The sequence below is a fragment of the Beta vulgaris genome, chromosome 4, assembly GCF_026745355.1.
Source record: "Beta vulgaris subsp. vulgaris cultivar EL10 chromosome 4, EL10.2, whole genome shotgun sequence".
Taxonomy (NCBI): domain Eukaryota; kingdom Viridiplantae; phylum Streptophyta; class Magnoliopsida; order Caryophyllales; family Amaranthaceae; genus Beta; species Beta vulgaris.
In genome coordinates, this window is record NC_079205.1 from 48,804,675 (window position 1) to 48,821,944 (window position 17,270).

Consider the following 17,270-nt stretch of genomic DNA (forward strand, 5'->3'; position numbering starts at 1 on the left):
GGGCTAGGGCAATCGGGAATTTTACGTCCATGATTTAAATCACTATCAGACTGTAATCACAACATTTTATGACTTATGTAGCATAGAAATATCGGGAAATCAGATTCTTTTTTGTATTATCATGTCGGCAGCCGATTATGTGGTGTTCAAATTCAAAAATGGCTAGAATTTTGGGTTACATTCCTATAATTATAATATAATGTTTGCAATTTTTTTGGGTATCTCAAAATATTGTGCTCGGATATATTTTGAGTGTCCTAAAATATTGTGGTTACTAGTTATGAAACTTGTGCGTTGCACACGTTGTTGTTTATTATATTTTTTTGCAAATTTTTTTATTAACATTTATTGTTGATTTTGTGTTGATGTGAAATGAGATTTTTCAACACCATTGTATTTACATACTTCCTACATTCTTTTTCTATTACAACAATTATTACTTTGGTTAGTTTCATCTATTGAGATCACTCCACTTTTGGTAAAAATTAAAGCAGCAATAGTTAACCATATTGCCTTTACTTTATGTTAATAAAACCATCATTAATTACTTAAATTTCATTATAAAGTTACATTTACTTTATTAAGAATTTACTTATTCCCTCCTCTAGTTAATTAAAGGGTACATCTATTCTAAACTACCTATTTTTTTTCATTTTCTTAAGAACCATGCCCAAACCCATTGTGACAGTTGAGAACGGGAAAGTATTTACCATTATACTCTCTAATTTCTAGATTTGTTATTCCGATTTATAAATTTGTTGTTTTTATTATTCAATTGAATATTGTAGTTAAATCTATTATTAAATTGTATTTCAGTAATTGGTATAACTAACAATAGCTAACACATTTTTAACATGAAGAATATTCGAGTGATATTTGAAGAAAGTAGAGGGTAGTAATTTAATGGAAGCAGGACAGAAAGGATAGAGAGAAATATGAGTGTCAGCCACAACTTCAACTTTCAATATAGCACATAAACACTAACGCATACATGACAAATGGGAAAATAAAAATAAAAATAAAAAAATCATAATGATGGTATAATGAATAAAATTAATTAAATATAAATCTAACCTCTATTAATAATCAAAAATATTACCTACGAGAAAAAAAAATACTTCTTCATCAATTATGAGCATGAATCAAACTTTATCCTGTTTTATGATCCGTAACCTCAAATAGTCTAGAAATGCAAACTTTGAGTTAGTTTTAGTAGAATTAAATTCATGAATAAAAGAACAAAATATGACATATGGATATGTAAAAAAGACAAACATAAAGCTAAGAATTAGGTATACAATAAATATTCTAGGAATAAAATAATTAATTAGTTGCATAATACCTTTGCATTGTCGTTGACAAACTTTATTTAATTCTTCATGTAAGGCTACCATGGTATGCTATATGTTCAAAATTATAGAGATGTATTTTTATCTTTATATAACTCAATTTTTAAAAGTATGATTTTGAAAGAAATAATTGTTGTTTTCACACATAATAAGCTATTTAGAAAGAGTAAAATAAACGTTATTGTTCATCTAAATAAATAAATTTTTATAAGTTGTAAAACTATATTATATATGGAACTTATTTCGAAATACCTTTCAAACAGTCTCTCCAATGGTTAAGAAAATAATAATAATGCGAATTTTTAGCAAAAGTATATTAAATTTACATAGTATCATAATGTAGGTTGTTAATTTTTAATCAGACTATAATCTTCACTTCTCTAAAATACCTTATATGTATTTTACATCTATTTTGAACACTATTTCTTATAAAAAAATGAAAAATTAAAAAAAATGACATGACATGCTTAGATGGAGCTATCCATAATATTCTAAGATTGTTTTGTTTAAAATCTTACTCTAATGATTTCATCATTCAGTATTCTAATATACATGTAACATTATCGCTATATATATAGATTTTAGTTTTTATTGTAACAATAAAGTTTCCTTAATAAACTTTGTTGTAATACTATATTGTGTTTTGGTTCAGTTGAGTAAGACTGAGTTTTTGAAAGATAATATGCATTGTACCCCCACATTTTTTCACCAATTCAACCAAGTACCACCAGCACAGTTTATCAGGGTCAACAGGAAAGGGCCTAATTCCCCCCATTAACATACTCTAAAACACCCAACTTATTCTTCATAAAAGTCCCTCCATGATGGAAACGAAAAGTAACTATTTCATCCATTCCTAAAGTAATAAGAAAATTTTCAAAAAATAAAAATGGATCCCGACATTATACTATAACACAAAAGCTCTGGCGGCGTAGGATACAATTCTTGTCTATCGTGCGCACCTGTGCTTTATGGGCCGGAAATAGAAGGTTTCGGCGCCGGGGAACGGCTCTCCGGCACCGGAAACATCATCCAGTAACATTTTTAGTCCTATTGGCGAAGAAGATTCCAATAATAAGTCTCAAGTAAATGGAACAGTTCCTGCAACAGATACCTGGAATGACTCAAGGATTATGACTGGAGGCTCCTCTCTGGTTAATCGGCCACCTATCCCTCAGCATTTTGCAAAAGCTAGCCAGAAGTGGAAGGGTTGAAATTTTGTTGCTCCAGTTATTGTTGGTGGTAAGCCTATTGCTGAGATGGATAGAATAGAGATTGAGCGAGTAAGTGAACAATGGGATAATGCTCTAATCATGTATGTAGTAGGTCATAATAATCCTACTATTAACGCGATGACTACTTATTTGAAATCTCAATGGAGTTTGAGTGTTGATCCTACAATATATAAGCATGAAGTAGGCTATTTCATTGCAAGTTTGGTTGCCAAGAGGATACAAATTCTATCATCTATGTTGGTCCTCACTTGTTTTATGGAAAACCTTTAATTATCAAGCAATGGACAGCTAGCTTTGATTTTCATAAAGAGATGTAGAAAGTGATTCCAATATGGGTTAGATTGCCTAACCTGCCTCTGAACTACTAGAGTGATGACTCACTTAGTAGGATCGGTAGCTTACTGGGGGTTCCAATATATGCTGATGAGTGCACTGCTAAGGTGCTTAGAGTGTCATTTGCTAGGATTATGATATAGATGGATGTTACAAAATATATAAATCCCTAATGAATTGAATATAGAAGATCCTAATGGAAGGGTGTTTTCTCAAAAAGTCATTTATGACTGGCTCCCTACTTACTGTAATAAATGTCAACTTCTTGGGCATAATGTGCTAAAAGTGTGGCCAAGAAGCCTGTGAAACAATTGCAAAAATGGGTTCCCAAGGGCACGATTCCTCCTCCCACTACAGTTGAGATAGTCACTGATAATATTGGTGCTTTTGGTTGTTTGAAGTTCGATTCTGAAATAGGCTGAAATTCTGGGGGAAAATGTAGAATTTAGTTAGAAGGAGAAGTTAATTTGATCATTTTTACCAACATTAACCTAAATGTTAGATTGCATTGTGATTGTGCATTTGATTTGTGAAGTGGGTATACTTGAGAAATGCAATTGTAAGAGAATTCTTATGCCAATTGAAGGATGTGTAGGATTCTTCACTGTTACAAGAGATTTTGTTGTTACATACATAATTTGGGCCTTCTTTTGTATAGATTGAGCTGTGTAAATCGGCCTTCTTTCGAGATTGGTTCAGCGAATTGTAACCAGGTCATAAACCAGGGGGATGATAAGATCCATTTCATCACTGCGATTCAAGTGTCTGATTTTTTTAAAAAATTATAGCTTAACATATACTTCATCACTGTGATTCCAATTTGTTAGAATGAAGACTGAATATGCCTTTTCTGTAGATAACCCGCAGTAGAAAGAAGAGAAATTTTGAAGACCTAAGATGCTTTTCATTTCAATTTCATACATTACACCCTCTTTAGTCCTTTACATAGCTGACCCCCTCAGTATTTCAATGACAGTAAGTGATTACAACGGAACTGAAATACCGACAGAGTGAAGGCGTGCAAAACTGTGTTCGGATTGTTAAGCATTAACGGAGCTAAATTCAATTGTTGGAGATATTCTTTCTTAAGGTTCTGTAATATTTCACTAATACACACTAAAATCTGTCTATAAAGCACTTAGATTTCCAGGTTAAGTTAGTGTTCTCTATCTCGATGCTAGGGGAAATGTTTTTGAGTTAATAAAATAAAGCATAGCATTGTCCAAGAATATGTATCAATATGTACGATTCAAGCTTATTTACTGGCTGCTGGCATAGTTGCCATATATCCTGGCCACTTATTAATGTTGGAGAAAATGTGTAAAGATTTGCTTCTGGGTCCATGAACATAAGGTTTTTGTATCTCCAGTTCATGTAACTTGTGAGCTTTACCCTTATCTTTCAAATTATGTTGTTCTAGACGCTAATTGTTTCCTTGTAATAAGGTCTTAGACTCTTAAGTAGAAAGAATTACTATGTTCTCAGTGGTGTCAGAAATGTAGCAATTATCTTTAAGAGGGAAACCAGGTCCAACCTGAGGTTTCTCTCTGAATCATGATTGCCACATCTCTGGGTGGTAGTTGATAGGCTTTCTCGTGTTCTATATCTCAGTGAGTTCATGTATTCCAGAAAAGGGTGCCAGTTTTAGTATCATTGTGAAAAGTTCTTGCACTTACTTCAGAAGCTAGTCTATAGATGTGGCGATCTTGTTAGTTGAAGGGCAAGGGAGAAGCAATAGGTTTAGACATTTTATTTTCATTCCAGTTTGAGTTTTGGGTTTGCACAAAGAACTATCACTACTAGAAATAGAGTAGTTTCTCAACACAATTATTTCAACACTTTACTTAAGCGTTAAATACAATTAATAAATCCCTTATTTTCTCAACACTTTTTTGTGTTGAAATATCTCTCATCACAATATAGCGTCTAGAATTAATGCACTACTCTATTTTCAAATATTTGATAAAATATAGTGTATCTTTAACCGCGTATTGAGCGGTAAGTCCGGTAACCACCTAAAGTAGTGGAAAGAAACTGGAACACTAGACTAGCAAATTGCTCATCGTTTAACCGCGTATTAAGCGGTAACCACCTAGAATTAATGCACTACTCATCATTTTTTTTGTTAGCAAATCGCTCAATAACGAACCGTAATCTATCGTGGTTCAATCTGCTAATCCATACTTGATTGATTTTCTCTGCAAATTACTCAAGGTGAGTGCTTTTAAGGAAAATCTCCATATTTTGTTGTTCATGAAACGAAATAAGTTCCAGATTAATCCAAAACGAAGATAAGTTTACTTAATTTTTAGTTTTGTTTCGTGTAATTCTTGTGAATTTCGTTGAAATTCAATGGCTTTCTGTGACTTTATGCTATTTTTCGTTTTCTAGGTTGAATTTACAAGTTCTTTGTTCGTTGAAGGAGAGTTTCTGAAAAAGGAAATTATCTGCGCTACATACTCCATTGATTCAACTGCAATTACACAAGGGTCGGTGGCTCGGTACAACGGGGATTCAAACTGAATTGTGCTGCACTACGTATTCCATTGATTCAACTGCAATTACACAAAGGTCGGTGCAATCCCGGGAATTCAAACTGAACTGAATACTCGATTGATTAAATCTGCAATTACTCAAAGGTCGGTGCTTTATTTTGAGCAAATTATATTTTTGTTGTTTATGAAACCAAAAAAATCAGTAATATAATGTATTTCTGTGAGCAGTAATATAATGTTCATTAGGAGGAATCATAGTTTATAGTTGTTGCATTATGTGAAGTACATGTTTCATGGCTTTCCATGAGGTACATTCTGTTTTCATGAATAATTCGGAGACTTAATTAATCCCCGAATGATGGACATGAATATGGTACAGGAATTAGTTTATTTCTGGGGTTCTGATTATTCGTTAATTATATCTAATAGCCTTGTAAGTAACCAGTAATGTTAAGTTTTATTGAAAATGTTACAAATATGAGTTCTAAGTCTGATCATATCAATTGATTGCTGTAGGAAATAAAATCTTTGCATTTGTGTCCCTGCACTTTCTAGTGTTCCAGGTTCTCTTCTCTTCACCATCTGCTCGTTCAGTCAAGCCCACGCCCACGCCCACGCCCACGCCCAGGTTATCATATGTCACAATACCTAGCTACCGGAGTTGAATCGTACTAGTTTCAGTCGTGCAGGTGATTAATACAATTTGTGTTTGCATTTTATGATGTTTTCTCTACACATTCCTTGTTTGATTTTTCTGATGCCATCGCTATACCTTATATGCTAGTACCTCTGTAATTAGTCTAAGTTATAATCTACACATTCCTTGTTTGAAAATGGTACATCTTTTGGAAAAATTGGTAGGCTGTCAGATGAATGATTTAAAGTAGCACAAAATATTAATATAGTGACTTGTATATCAATAGGTTAGAATATATTCTAAGTTTCTAATTCTCTAAATGGTTATAGCTTGTTTAGGAAAGGTACTAGTTGTGTTTCTCAGTAATCCCATATATGTATCAACACCAAGGACATGTTCTCTTCTTAATAAAACAATTGAAGTGAACTAAACTGAATTGAACTTATTGCAACTGAACTGAACTGAATCAAAATTATAACTAAGAAATGATAGTTTGAGCTAAACTGAACTGATTGCAACTGAATTGAATTGAACAAAACTGAGCTAATTACAACTGAACTAAACTGAATCAAAATTATAACTAAGAAATGATAATTTGTGCAGTCTAGCCTGATGTGTTGTATCATTTTGATATTTCGTATTTTGTATTGCTTATAATGAAATGAATAAATAAATAAAGCGAATTGAAGGTGAGAGTGTTTTTAGTTGTAACTTCTAATATTCATAGATTAGTCAAGTATTACTTGGCAGGGTTGTTTTAGGGGGACATTTTTTTTGTTTCTTATTTTTTTGGGGGGTGGGGTGGGTGGGGTGGAGGGCGAAGGACAAAGTAGAAAAAATCAACTTATGTTGAACTAATAATGAGGTAGAGTGTGGTTGTTTCTAGTTACTTTGTTCTGTTAGAATGGTTTCGAAAGAAGGCGATACATATTGTTTGGGTTCTAATTATTTGTGGGGTAAAAGAACTGTCTTACAGCAGGAGTAGGTATAAACTAGTACACGTAGCAGTTGAAGAACGAGCATGAAAGTCATACCTGTGCAACTGAGTACCCTTGCGTGTAGTGGAGTCAATCCAGACGACCCATTTAAGCTGTAGTAATTTTAGTATAAATCATGGCTCTCTTTCCCTTTAAGGGTGTGTGTTTCAACTTTCATTCTCTTTGCCCAATTTTCCTAAATGATAGACCCCAAAGTAGGTCTTGCTTACTCCCCTTTTCCACCCCAATCAAATTCTCCTACTCTTGATTTTGAGACTTAAGCTAGCTGTCAGTTTTAAATTTCCAGACCACAAACCCAACGCAGCTAATTCCTTGATCAATAACCACCATCCTAGCGACCTAGCCCTTCCCCAACCTAGATTGCCAACTACTAGCTCAAAATAGGTGAGACAATTGATTCATGGTAGTGAAAGTTGAAACTGGAAAGATGAATCAAGGAGTTCCTGAAGTTCAGATCTTTTTTTGTTGCAGACTGAAGAAGCAAGGAAGGGGAGCAAAGCATAGCAATGGTTGCAGAGCCTTGATTACTCTAAATGGGGAATAATGTAAGTAGCATAGCAATGTTCTTTTACTTTAGACACTTTATTACACGAATAGAGATAAGACAGAAGCAGCAACTTGTGATCTTCTGGTGGTCTAATTTATATTTACTGCTAATGTTTTTTATGGGATAGATTGCCGTGTTATCTTCTGCATAATTTTGTGTTACATTATCCTTAATAAGACATAAACCTAGTTATTGATGTTTTCTGTAATCTTTTTCTAGGATGGGATGAAGGTGTGCTGGGAATGCAAGTCGGTGAAGTTGCTCGTTTAACAGTGAGTGTCACTCCTCTTTTGTTCTCTTGTCACTAGTGTGTGTTCCCTCTGCTATACCAGTGCATGAATAAGATTATTGTAGCTTGAGCATAACTCTCAGAAAGTCAGAATTCATCAGTTATTTGAGGTTCAACTGTCCGAACCCAGACTTAAGATACCCCTTTAGGATTTAGAACTGATCTGAATCCTCCTCCTTATACACCAATCACTATATGGCCTGCGAAACCTCATTCATACAGTCATGCCTGATTACCTGATGACCGTCCCAACTCCCAAGCCTAAACTGTATTATGATGTTACGTGTCTCAGATTTTATACAAATCATAACTATCCGAAAATTGATGAGTACTATTAATGAACTTATCATAATAAGTTGATTGACAATATATTAATATATGACCCTACCCCGAGTTAAGTCAGTAGACATGAAATCGAATACAATAGGAACTCACTTGATTTAAACTAATCCCAAGGAGAACTACTTGTTTACCACCTATAAATGCAATCTTTAATTCATCGGTCTCTTGTATAGCTAAAGTTTACCTGAGCAAAATTCATCAATATCATAAGAAAGCTGATTGCTTTGTGATATGCTGTTTGAATTTTACAAAGCACTCCTTGTTGGACTAGAATATCATCAAACCTTTAAGTGAATCTTTTTGTTTCTTGTTGGACTAGAATTGGACCCAAAGGCTTTACGCCGGACAGGCAAGAAAGCCCTGAGCAAGTCGTTGTTGTTGTTGTTGTTGCAGAAGATTTAAGCAAATAAACATGACTAGTTTTTGAATCCACCGTATCTACAGGTCACAAATGATACTGAGAAACTTTTAATATCATCTATAGTATCCTCCAGAATAATTTTGTGTATCACTCTTCTTCTTTTTTTTTCACACTTTCTATTAACTTAATAAAGAGGTAGAGATAGATATGGAGAAATTAGAGCAAAATATACTATTTCAGTTATTGTAACTTGTTATCATGGAGTATATTATCAAAATCAAGTTGCTTAGTAGTTACCTATTTTCTTTTGTCATTAACTAACTTTTTTACATCTTTTATAATTGACCATCACTATAATATATATCACATTATATAAGATTACTTATTATGTCAGTCTTTGTTTTTTTTGAAGGATCAAGATGATGGTGAAGGAAAAGAAGCCAAGGATCCATTAAATTAGTACAACTCTTAAAGCTATTAATGATTTGTAAAGGTCTTGTAAAAGATATATTTCTTTTGTTATGTTTTTTTGTAAGGTTTTAAGAAGTTAATAGTAGACATTAATTGACTTATTTGTGATCGAACAAAATATTATAGTGTGTATTTAACCATTAGTTTATTAAGACAAATATTAATATTATATATATATATATATATATATTATTGGTCATTTCTACTTAAGTATTTTTTATTGGAAAATCGCTTATAATATATTATATTTGATCCATATCCAATTAAATAATGGTTATTATTATTAGATGTTTTTTCTAGGCTAAAATCTCAACACTTTTTCGTGTTAAGAGTTATTTTGGCTCTAAAAATTTATTTGTGGAGGTAAAATAATCTTGACGCTAGAATGTGTCTAGAGCATATTGCGCGACGCAAAAAAGCGTTGAGAAACCCAACACAAAACAGCGTCACGCACATTTCAAGACGCAGAAAAGCGTTGAGAAACTCAACACAAAAAAGCGTCACAAGTCATACTGGACGCGTCTCTGCGTTGAGAATCTCAACGCAAGAAAGCATCGAGAATTCTCCACGCCTAAAATCTCGACGCTTTTACAAAGCGTTGAGAATCAATTTCTCAACGCATTTTTCTGTCTAGAATATTGAGGAAAAGCGTTGAGAAAACACTCTTTTTCTAGTAGTGTATAAAATAAGACATTTTATAACATCAATAAGAAAGGCAAAAACGATTGATGGAAAAAAATCGTTCAACATTATGAGGCATGTCATTTAGGAAGACGACTGCTATGATAATACCCTTGTCCAAGTAAATGATAATAAAGAAAAAAAAATCATGCACCACCTTTTTGGTTATATAAATGCACTGAATTAAGGACCTAAGCTTTTGATGTAATACCAAATGTTAAGTCCTGTATTTATGCTTAACTTAATTTTTTGAGAGGGAGTATAGTATTAATACTAACTATATAATTTTTTCACTTATCGTTCATATAATATACATTAGACAGGTTTTGTTTATCGTGTACATATTAAAGTCAACTAATTATATGCAATTTTATCATATAACGATTTAACTTGTTTTATGTGTTTATTGTTCATTTTAGGTGTGGCTTGTGTTGTTGCTATCACCTTGAATTGCATTGTCTATACGTGGATTAATTAGGTAATTAAATTTTCCTACTTTTCTGTTTGCTTGCATATATTCATTTTGCATTAACCTAGTACCCATTCAGGGTTTACTCATTAGGAGTAGGCTCTAAATTGTCCCCTATTTGGGACTGTCCTTGTAAGTGTAACCTCACTTGGATGTGAATGCTCTACATTGTGTATTTGGAGAACTGAGGTTGCCGAATTTTTCCTTGAAAATGATAAACAAGTACGCATTCACTGGTGAGGTTAAATGTTCAAGGTTAGGCTGGAGTGAAGGACCCAAGGCCTATGATTACATGTATACAAATTTGTGCACATACGTAAATATACAATTATTCTTTAAATATGTTAAATTGTTGGTGTGTAGATATGGATCGCAGTTGGATATCAAAGTCAAAACCGGGTGATCCCGAATATATGGCCAGAGTAAAGGAATTTATCGATTTTGCTGTTAAGAACTCTGGAGATCATACTAGGTTACCTTGTCCTTGTTTTAGGTGCCATAATTTTATGCATAAAATAGTACATGAAATACTTAATCATTTGAGCAAATCGGATTTTGATAGAGCATATACTGTTTGGATGTGGCATGGGGAGGATAAGGAGGGTTCTTCTAGAAAAAGTGTGTAGGAAGGTCCTACTGTCGATGAAGGTGATAGGTTAGAAGACATGTTACGAGATGTTCATTATAAGTTTGAAGAGAATCCCTCTACGTTGGAGAAATTGTTAGTTGATTCTGAAAAGCCTTTGTACATAGGGTGTGAAAGGTATACAAGATTGTCAAGTGTACTTAGGTTACATAATATGAAGGCAGGTCTTGGGTTGAGCGATGCGGGTTTTACTGAATTCCTTGAATTAGTGAAAGATACGCTTCCTAGTGATAATGTCCTTCCGAGTAATACATATGAGGCAAAAAAGATTTTGTCCTCAATGAGCTTGTCTTATGAAAAAATCCACGTTAACGACTGCATATTATATAGAAATGAACGTGAATCATTACAGAGTTGCCCAGTTTGCAATGCCTCACGGTATAAGAAGAAAGAAGGAGTTTCAGCTAAGGTTTTGTGGTACTTTCCTATAATACCAAGATTTAAACGTTTTTTTCTAAATGCGGGAGATGCTGAAAAGTTGACATGGCATCATAATGGTCGAATTAAGGATGATAAACTTAGACACCCAGCTGACACCCCGCAATGGAGGTTTATTGATGGAAAATTCCCTGAGTTTGGTAAAGAAGAACGAAGCCTACGCCTTGCATTATCCACCGATGGTATTAATCCATTTCGCTCCCTTAGTTCCACCTATAGTACTTGGTCAGTAATTTTGGTTACCTACAACCTACCTCCTTCACTATGTATGAAAAGAAAGTACATGATGCTTTCATTGTTGAGTTCTGGTCCTAAACAACTAGGAAATGACATTGATGTGTACTTCGCTCCCCTCATTGATGATTTGAAGATGCTCTGGGATTCAGGTGTAGAAGTGTATGATGCACACCGAAATGAGACGTTTAACCTTAAAGCAATGTTATTTTGCACCATTCAAGATTATTCAACCTATGGTAATCTTTCTGGGTATACTACGAAAGGAAAACACCCTTTTCCTATATGTGAGGATGGTACAAGGGGAAAGTGGCTTCCATCATCTGGAAAGGATATCTTTGATGTACATCGTCGATTTTTGCCATATGATCATCCTTATCGTAAATTGAAAAAGGCTTTTGACGGGAAACAGGAACTAAGGGGACGTCCAAGAGTCTTGAGTGGTACAGAGGTGTTTGAAAAGGTTAAAGATATTGAGATTACATTTGGAAAGAACCGTGGGACCAAACTTCCTAAACAGGGATATAAGAAATGTTGCGAGTTAAGGCGTTTGCCTTATTGGAGATTTTTGTTTGTCAGACATTCTCTAGATATGATGCATATTGAGAAGAATGTGTGTAATAGCTTAGTTGGAACACTATTGAATATATATCTCAGGAAAGACGAAAGACGGTGTTAGTGCTAGAGAAGATTTAAAAGCATTCGGGATCAGAGAAGAACTCCACGTCGTTGAAAGAAACAATAGAAATTTTTTGCATCCAGCTGCTTATACACTGTCGAGGAAAAAGAAAAAATAATTTTGTGAATGTTTAGCGGGTGTAAAAGTACCTGAGGGTTATTCTTCTAATATTCGAAGTCTTGTTTCAATAGGAAATATGAAGCTCGTGGGTCTTAAGTCTCATGATTGCCATGTTTTGATGCAGCACTTGTTACCTGTGGCTATTCGTTCAATTTTACCTAAAAAAGTCCGTTTGCTATTATCAGATTATGTTCTTTCTTTAATGCAATATATAGCAAAGTCATAGATCCTAAAGACTTGAATTCTTTGGAATCTTCAATTGTCATCATTCTGTGCCAATTAGAGATGTACTTTCCTCCATCATTTTTCGATGTCATGGTTCATTTAACTGTTCATTTGATGAGAGAGGTAAGATTTTGTGGTCCCGTTTATTTGAGAAATCAATATCCCTTTGAAAGGCAAATGAAAACTTATAAGGGATATGTCAAAAATCACTTTAGATCGGAAGGTTATATTGCTGAGCGAGCCCTTTATGAAGATGCTGCTGGATATTGTAGTAAATTTTTTGGAAATGCGAAGACGATTGGGCTTCCTATATCACGGCATAGTGGAAGAATGGAAGGAAAAGGTACTTTAGGTCGTAAGCAACTTGATTTGTCTCATGAGCAGTGGTACATGGCGCACACTTATATTCTCTTTAACGAGGATGAAGTTGCACTGTATATTAAGCAGCACATCGCTTATTCAAGGCAATACAATCGAAGAGGAAATGAGAAATCATTACTTAGCGAACATAACAAATCATTCAGCACATGGTTGAAAACTCAAGTTATGAAAGAGCTTGAAGATTCATCCCATTCCATTTCTGATCGACTCAAGAGTCTAGCTTATGGACCTAATTTCAATGCCTCTTTTTATTCGGGATATGTCATAAATGGTTGTACATTCTACACTAGAGATCAAGATGAAAATAGCACAATGCAAAACAGTGGGGTAATAGTTGAAGCTGAGGCTATGCATTTTGCTAGTTCTAAAGACAAGCATCCTGTATGTGGTAAAATGTCATACTATGGGGTCATTCAAGAAATCATTGAGTTGCAATATATTGGATTTTTTGTACCAGTTTTTAGATGCAATTGGGTTGATTCACATGCCGGAGTCGAGTATGATGAGTTAGGCTTCACTTTGGTCAACCTTGACAAGCTTGGTCACAAGGAAGATCCATATATATTAGCTAGTCAGGCGAAGCAAGTATTTTACGTCACTAATCCAGCTGATAAGAAGAGGTCAGTCGTTATAACACCAAGATCTCGATAAGACATTGATGATTATGATGAGGATGAGACATATGAAATAACTAACCTTAGGTCAGAGATGAGACATATGAAAGACAACCAACAATTTATGATGACTTTTATGATGTCATGCTTATCCCAGGAGCAGATGAAATAATTTATGGCCGGTGCAAGTCTAATAGGGACTTTTGGTGGCCAAGGTGGTGGGCAGTTTAGTGGTTTCGGTGGTCATAGAGATGGCCAAGTATCTGAAGGGAAACAACAAAGCAGCTTAATTGGACAAGGGCAAAAAGATGGCTTCTTCACTCAATTACTAACTAGAGGTGACGGGTTTTCTATATTGTCTAAAGGTATGTTAAGCCCTTTGAAATCTCAACCTCAAAACCAAGAGCGAGAGCCCGAGCGCGATCCTAAACCCGAGCCCGGGCTCGAGCCATATGTTGTTCGTTGGCCTGAGGATGCTGTGACTCAACAAGAACCTGACCTTCACTATGAGCTGCCCAATCCTTCCCCCACGAGTATTCATTTGCGCGAAATGGATTATGACACTAAACCTATTAGTGAACATAAATTGCCTCAAGTATGAAGACTCTATAGCTCCTCCATATCTCTCTTATTAACTTTAATCTATCTAATATGTTTTGCTGCTGTTTTGCTCCTCCATACCTATGCCTTTCTTAAAATGATGTTATTTTGCACTTATTCCAATATTTTGCTGCATAATTTACCATTGTGTTAGTTGTGGGAGAAACATTATGATGTAGCTCTATGATATTGACTCTATAACTCCTCCATATCTTTCTTATTTCCTCTGTTCTATCCAATATGTTTTGTTGCTGTTTTGCTCCTCTATACCTCTGCCTTTCTTAAAATGCTGTTGTTTTGCTGCTATTTTGCACTTATTCCAATGTTTTGCTGCCAAATTTATCATTGTGTTAGCTGTAGGAGAAACATTATGATGTTAGCTTTATGATACTGACTCTATAACTCCTCCATATCTCTTTTATTACCTTTGTTCTATCCAATATGTTTTGCTGCTGTTTTGCTCCTCCATACCTCTGTCTGTCTTAAAATGCTACTGTTTTGCACTTATTCCAAGAAATTACAAATGTTGTTGTCATGCATGTTATTCACATGTGTTCTCAACCATATAAGAAAGTTGTATTGACTATATGATTATATTTAGTGCGGGTATTTAAGATATTATTTGGGATAAGAAGCTGATGCTTACTGTTTTTCGTTACATGTGAGCTCTATGAGCCAAGAATGGTATACAGTACATTCTGCTGGATTTTGTGGATATTCTAGATAAAATATATACGTTGGAAATAATAGTCTGTTTAGTATATTGGTCTACAGGGAGTCATAATAGACAATGATGCATTATAAAAATGATCATACGTCTTGAGTACCAACTACTTGCCATTTGTGCATTAGTCTGTTTAGTCATAACTATATCATTTCGAACTTATAGGAATCAGTTACACACTTTGGTATATATTTTAAAAAAGAAGAAAGGGTAAAGCTTATGGCAGAGTTAAAACTATATACCCCCTCCCCCTTCCCTACTCAGAACATCACCATTAAAAAAAACATGGCTGCACTGTTGAAGCAGTAATGGCCTAAAAGTCGTTAGCTTATGCTATTATAGATACTACTGGCTGATACACCATTCCTATCTTATACATTTGATATATTCGTTAATTGTCTATAAAAATCGGACCAGGGTATTCATGATTGTTGCTTGGCGATTGAGAATGAGTTTGAGATTCAAATTGTTGCAATTGGACAAGTGCACATACTGGGGTCAACAGAAGTGACTTTGAATCACTTCACCTCTTTATCACACGATTATCGTCGAGTCTCTATTACCAAAGATATTGTGCCAACTGCACCATTGCCATGTCCCAATGAGGAGTGTAGTGTAGTGTGCCATGCAAAGTGTGCCTTTGTTTCTTGGCCTGCTCACTTAATTTTTCCAAAGACAAAGGTGCATTCCTATCAAGGTTATGCAAGTACAAATTCCTTAATTACAAATGTAGCTTTGGCAACTCAATTAATCATTTTTTTTTGTTTGCTTGTAAGTATGAAAAGCAGGCAACAAATGACGTTGTCTCAAAATCACCAGCTTTAGAAACATCAACTACTCAGAAGTATGACGTTACTGATAAGGATCATGCCAAGGTGACCATTGATTTGTTGAGGACTTTGAAGAAAGAAGCTATGGTGATAAAAAAGACGCGTGGAAACATCATAATATCGATCCTGGATTGCGTTTTTTACAACGAGCAAGAGGTAAGGCTTGATTATGAAGACATGCTGGATTGGTGCTTCCAAAGAGAGATGGGATCAACTCACATGTCGATTCTCATGAAGTATGTATTTTTGTTTCGAGGGACATGAAGTATTTATTTAGTTGACTTTTAATTGTGATTTTTTTCTGAATAATTAATTTCAATAAGTATCTCTATGAACTTAATTTTTTTTGTTATGCTAGGCACTTAAGTGAATCATGTTAGAAAGATGGCATATCTGAGGTGTATGGATTTTGTGATCCTAATTATCTAGCTCCATGGACTCCAACTATAGAAGAAGACCGAACTGACTATTTATGTCGTGTTTTCGGGTGTAATAGAGGCAAGAACCTTAATCAACTATTTTTTGCACCTTTCCATGAAAAGTAAGTGTGTATGCGTAATATATTGAAATTTGATCTAAATTAGAGTATACGAGTATTTTTTTTGCCTTTACTAATAAGTTGCATATAGTCGACATTGGATGCTAGCTGTCATAAGCCCTTGGAACGGAACAGTTTTTTGGCTTGATCCTAGTGGAGCAGACTATATTCGTGAATTTGCTGAACGGATCATCAATGAGTATGTGACCTAATCATAGTCTATTAATATTTTTAGTTATCTTATTATCAATGTCTTCATCTAATTAGGTTAGGTGAAAATTTCTTAGAGGTATTGTAAAATTTAGCATGGTTCATCGAAATGACGTCAAGAAATTGAAAAAGAATCGTGTGAGGTGGAACAAGATACAAGTTTGTGTAAGAATATATCTAAAAATATACTATATGTAATGACACATTTGAATTGAAATAGTTATGTAAGTTGTTGATTTATCTGAACTTTTTCATGACAGTGTCCTCGTCAAGCTCTGGGCTCCAAGGATTGTGGCTATTATGTTTGTCGTTACATGATTGAAACTATCGCAAGTAGACGACAATTAATTCCTGATAAGGTAACTTCGTCACTCTTTAACATCTAATAATTTTTTAGGATTGAAAATATTTGTGAGGAACGAGGAGAATGTTATTGTTCCTCATACTAATAAGTACATATTTATACTAATTCTAATTATAATTATCTGAAATTATTTTGTAGTACTTTCCAGGAATTCCTAGCACTTATTCCCAAGAGATGATTGACGAGTTAAGAGATATGTGGGTGGATTATTTAAACAATCAAACGCAAGACGATGGACATTGAAGACGACGGTCAAGTTTGAATTGTACATATTATTTAATTATTTTAGAATTTTAGTTTTAGTAGCTAGCATTAGATTATAGAAATTTTATTTTAAGATATTATTAGAAGAAATTGATGTTTTGAATAAAATTGATTTTGTATATAAATTAGATGTAGCAAATATTTTTTTGACAAGATGAATAAAGCAAGCAAGAATTTATATTTAATAATATTGTTG

General features: G+C 34.2%; 1 protein-coding gene across 1 annotated transcript; it reads left to right on the forward strand.

Annotated features, from left to right (window-relative positions):
• The first annotated feature begins 10,872 nt into the window (after positions 1 to 10,872).
• On the forward strand, positions 10,873 to 12,204 carry LOC104891066 (uncharacterized). Its single transcript, XM_010676715.2, has one exon. It carries the CDS (start codon positions 10,873 to 10,875, stop codon positions 12,202 to 12,204), a length of 1,332 nt encoding a protein of 443 aa, XP_010675017.2.
• Positions 12,205 to 17,270: the final 5,066 nt, after the last annotated feature.

Excerpts from the sequence above, each read along its gene's own strand:
- LOC104891066 (XM_010676715.2), top strand. The coding sequence starts at position 10,873 with ATGTTACGAGATGTTCATTATAAGTTTGAAGAGAATCCCTCTACGTTG.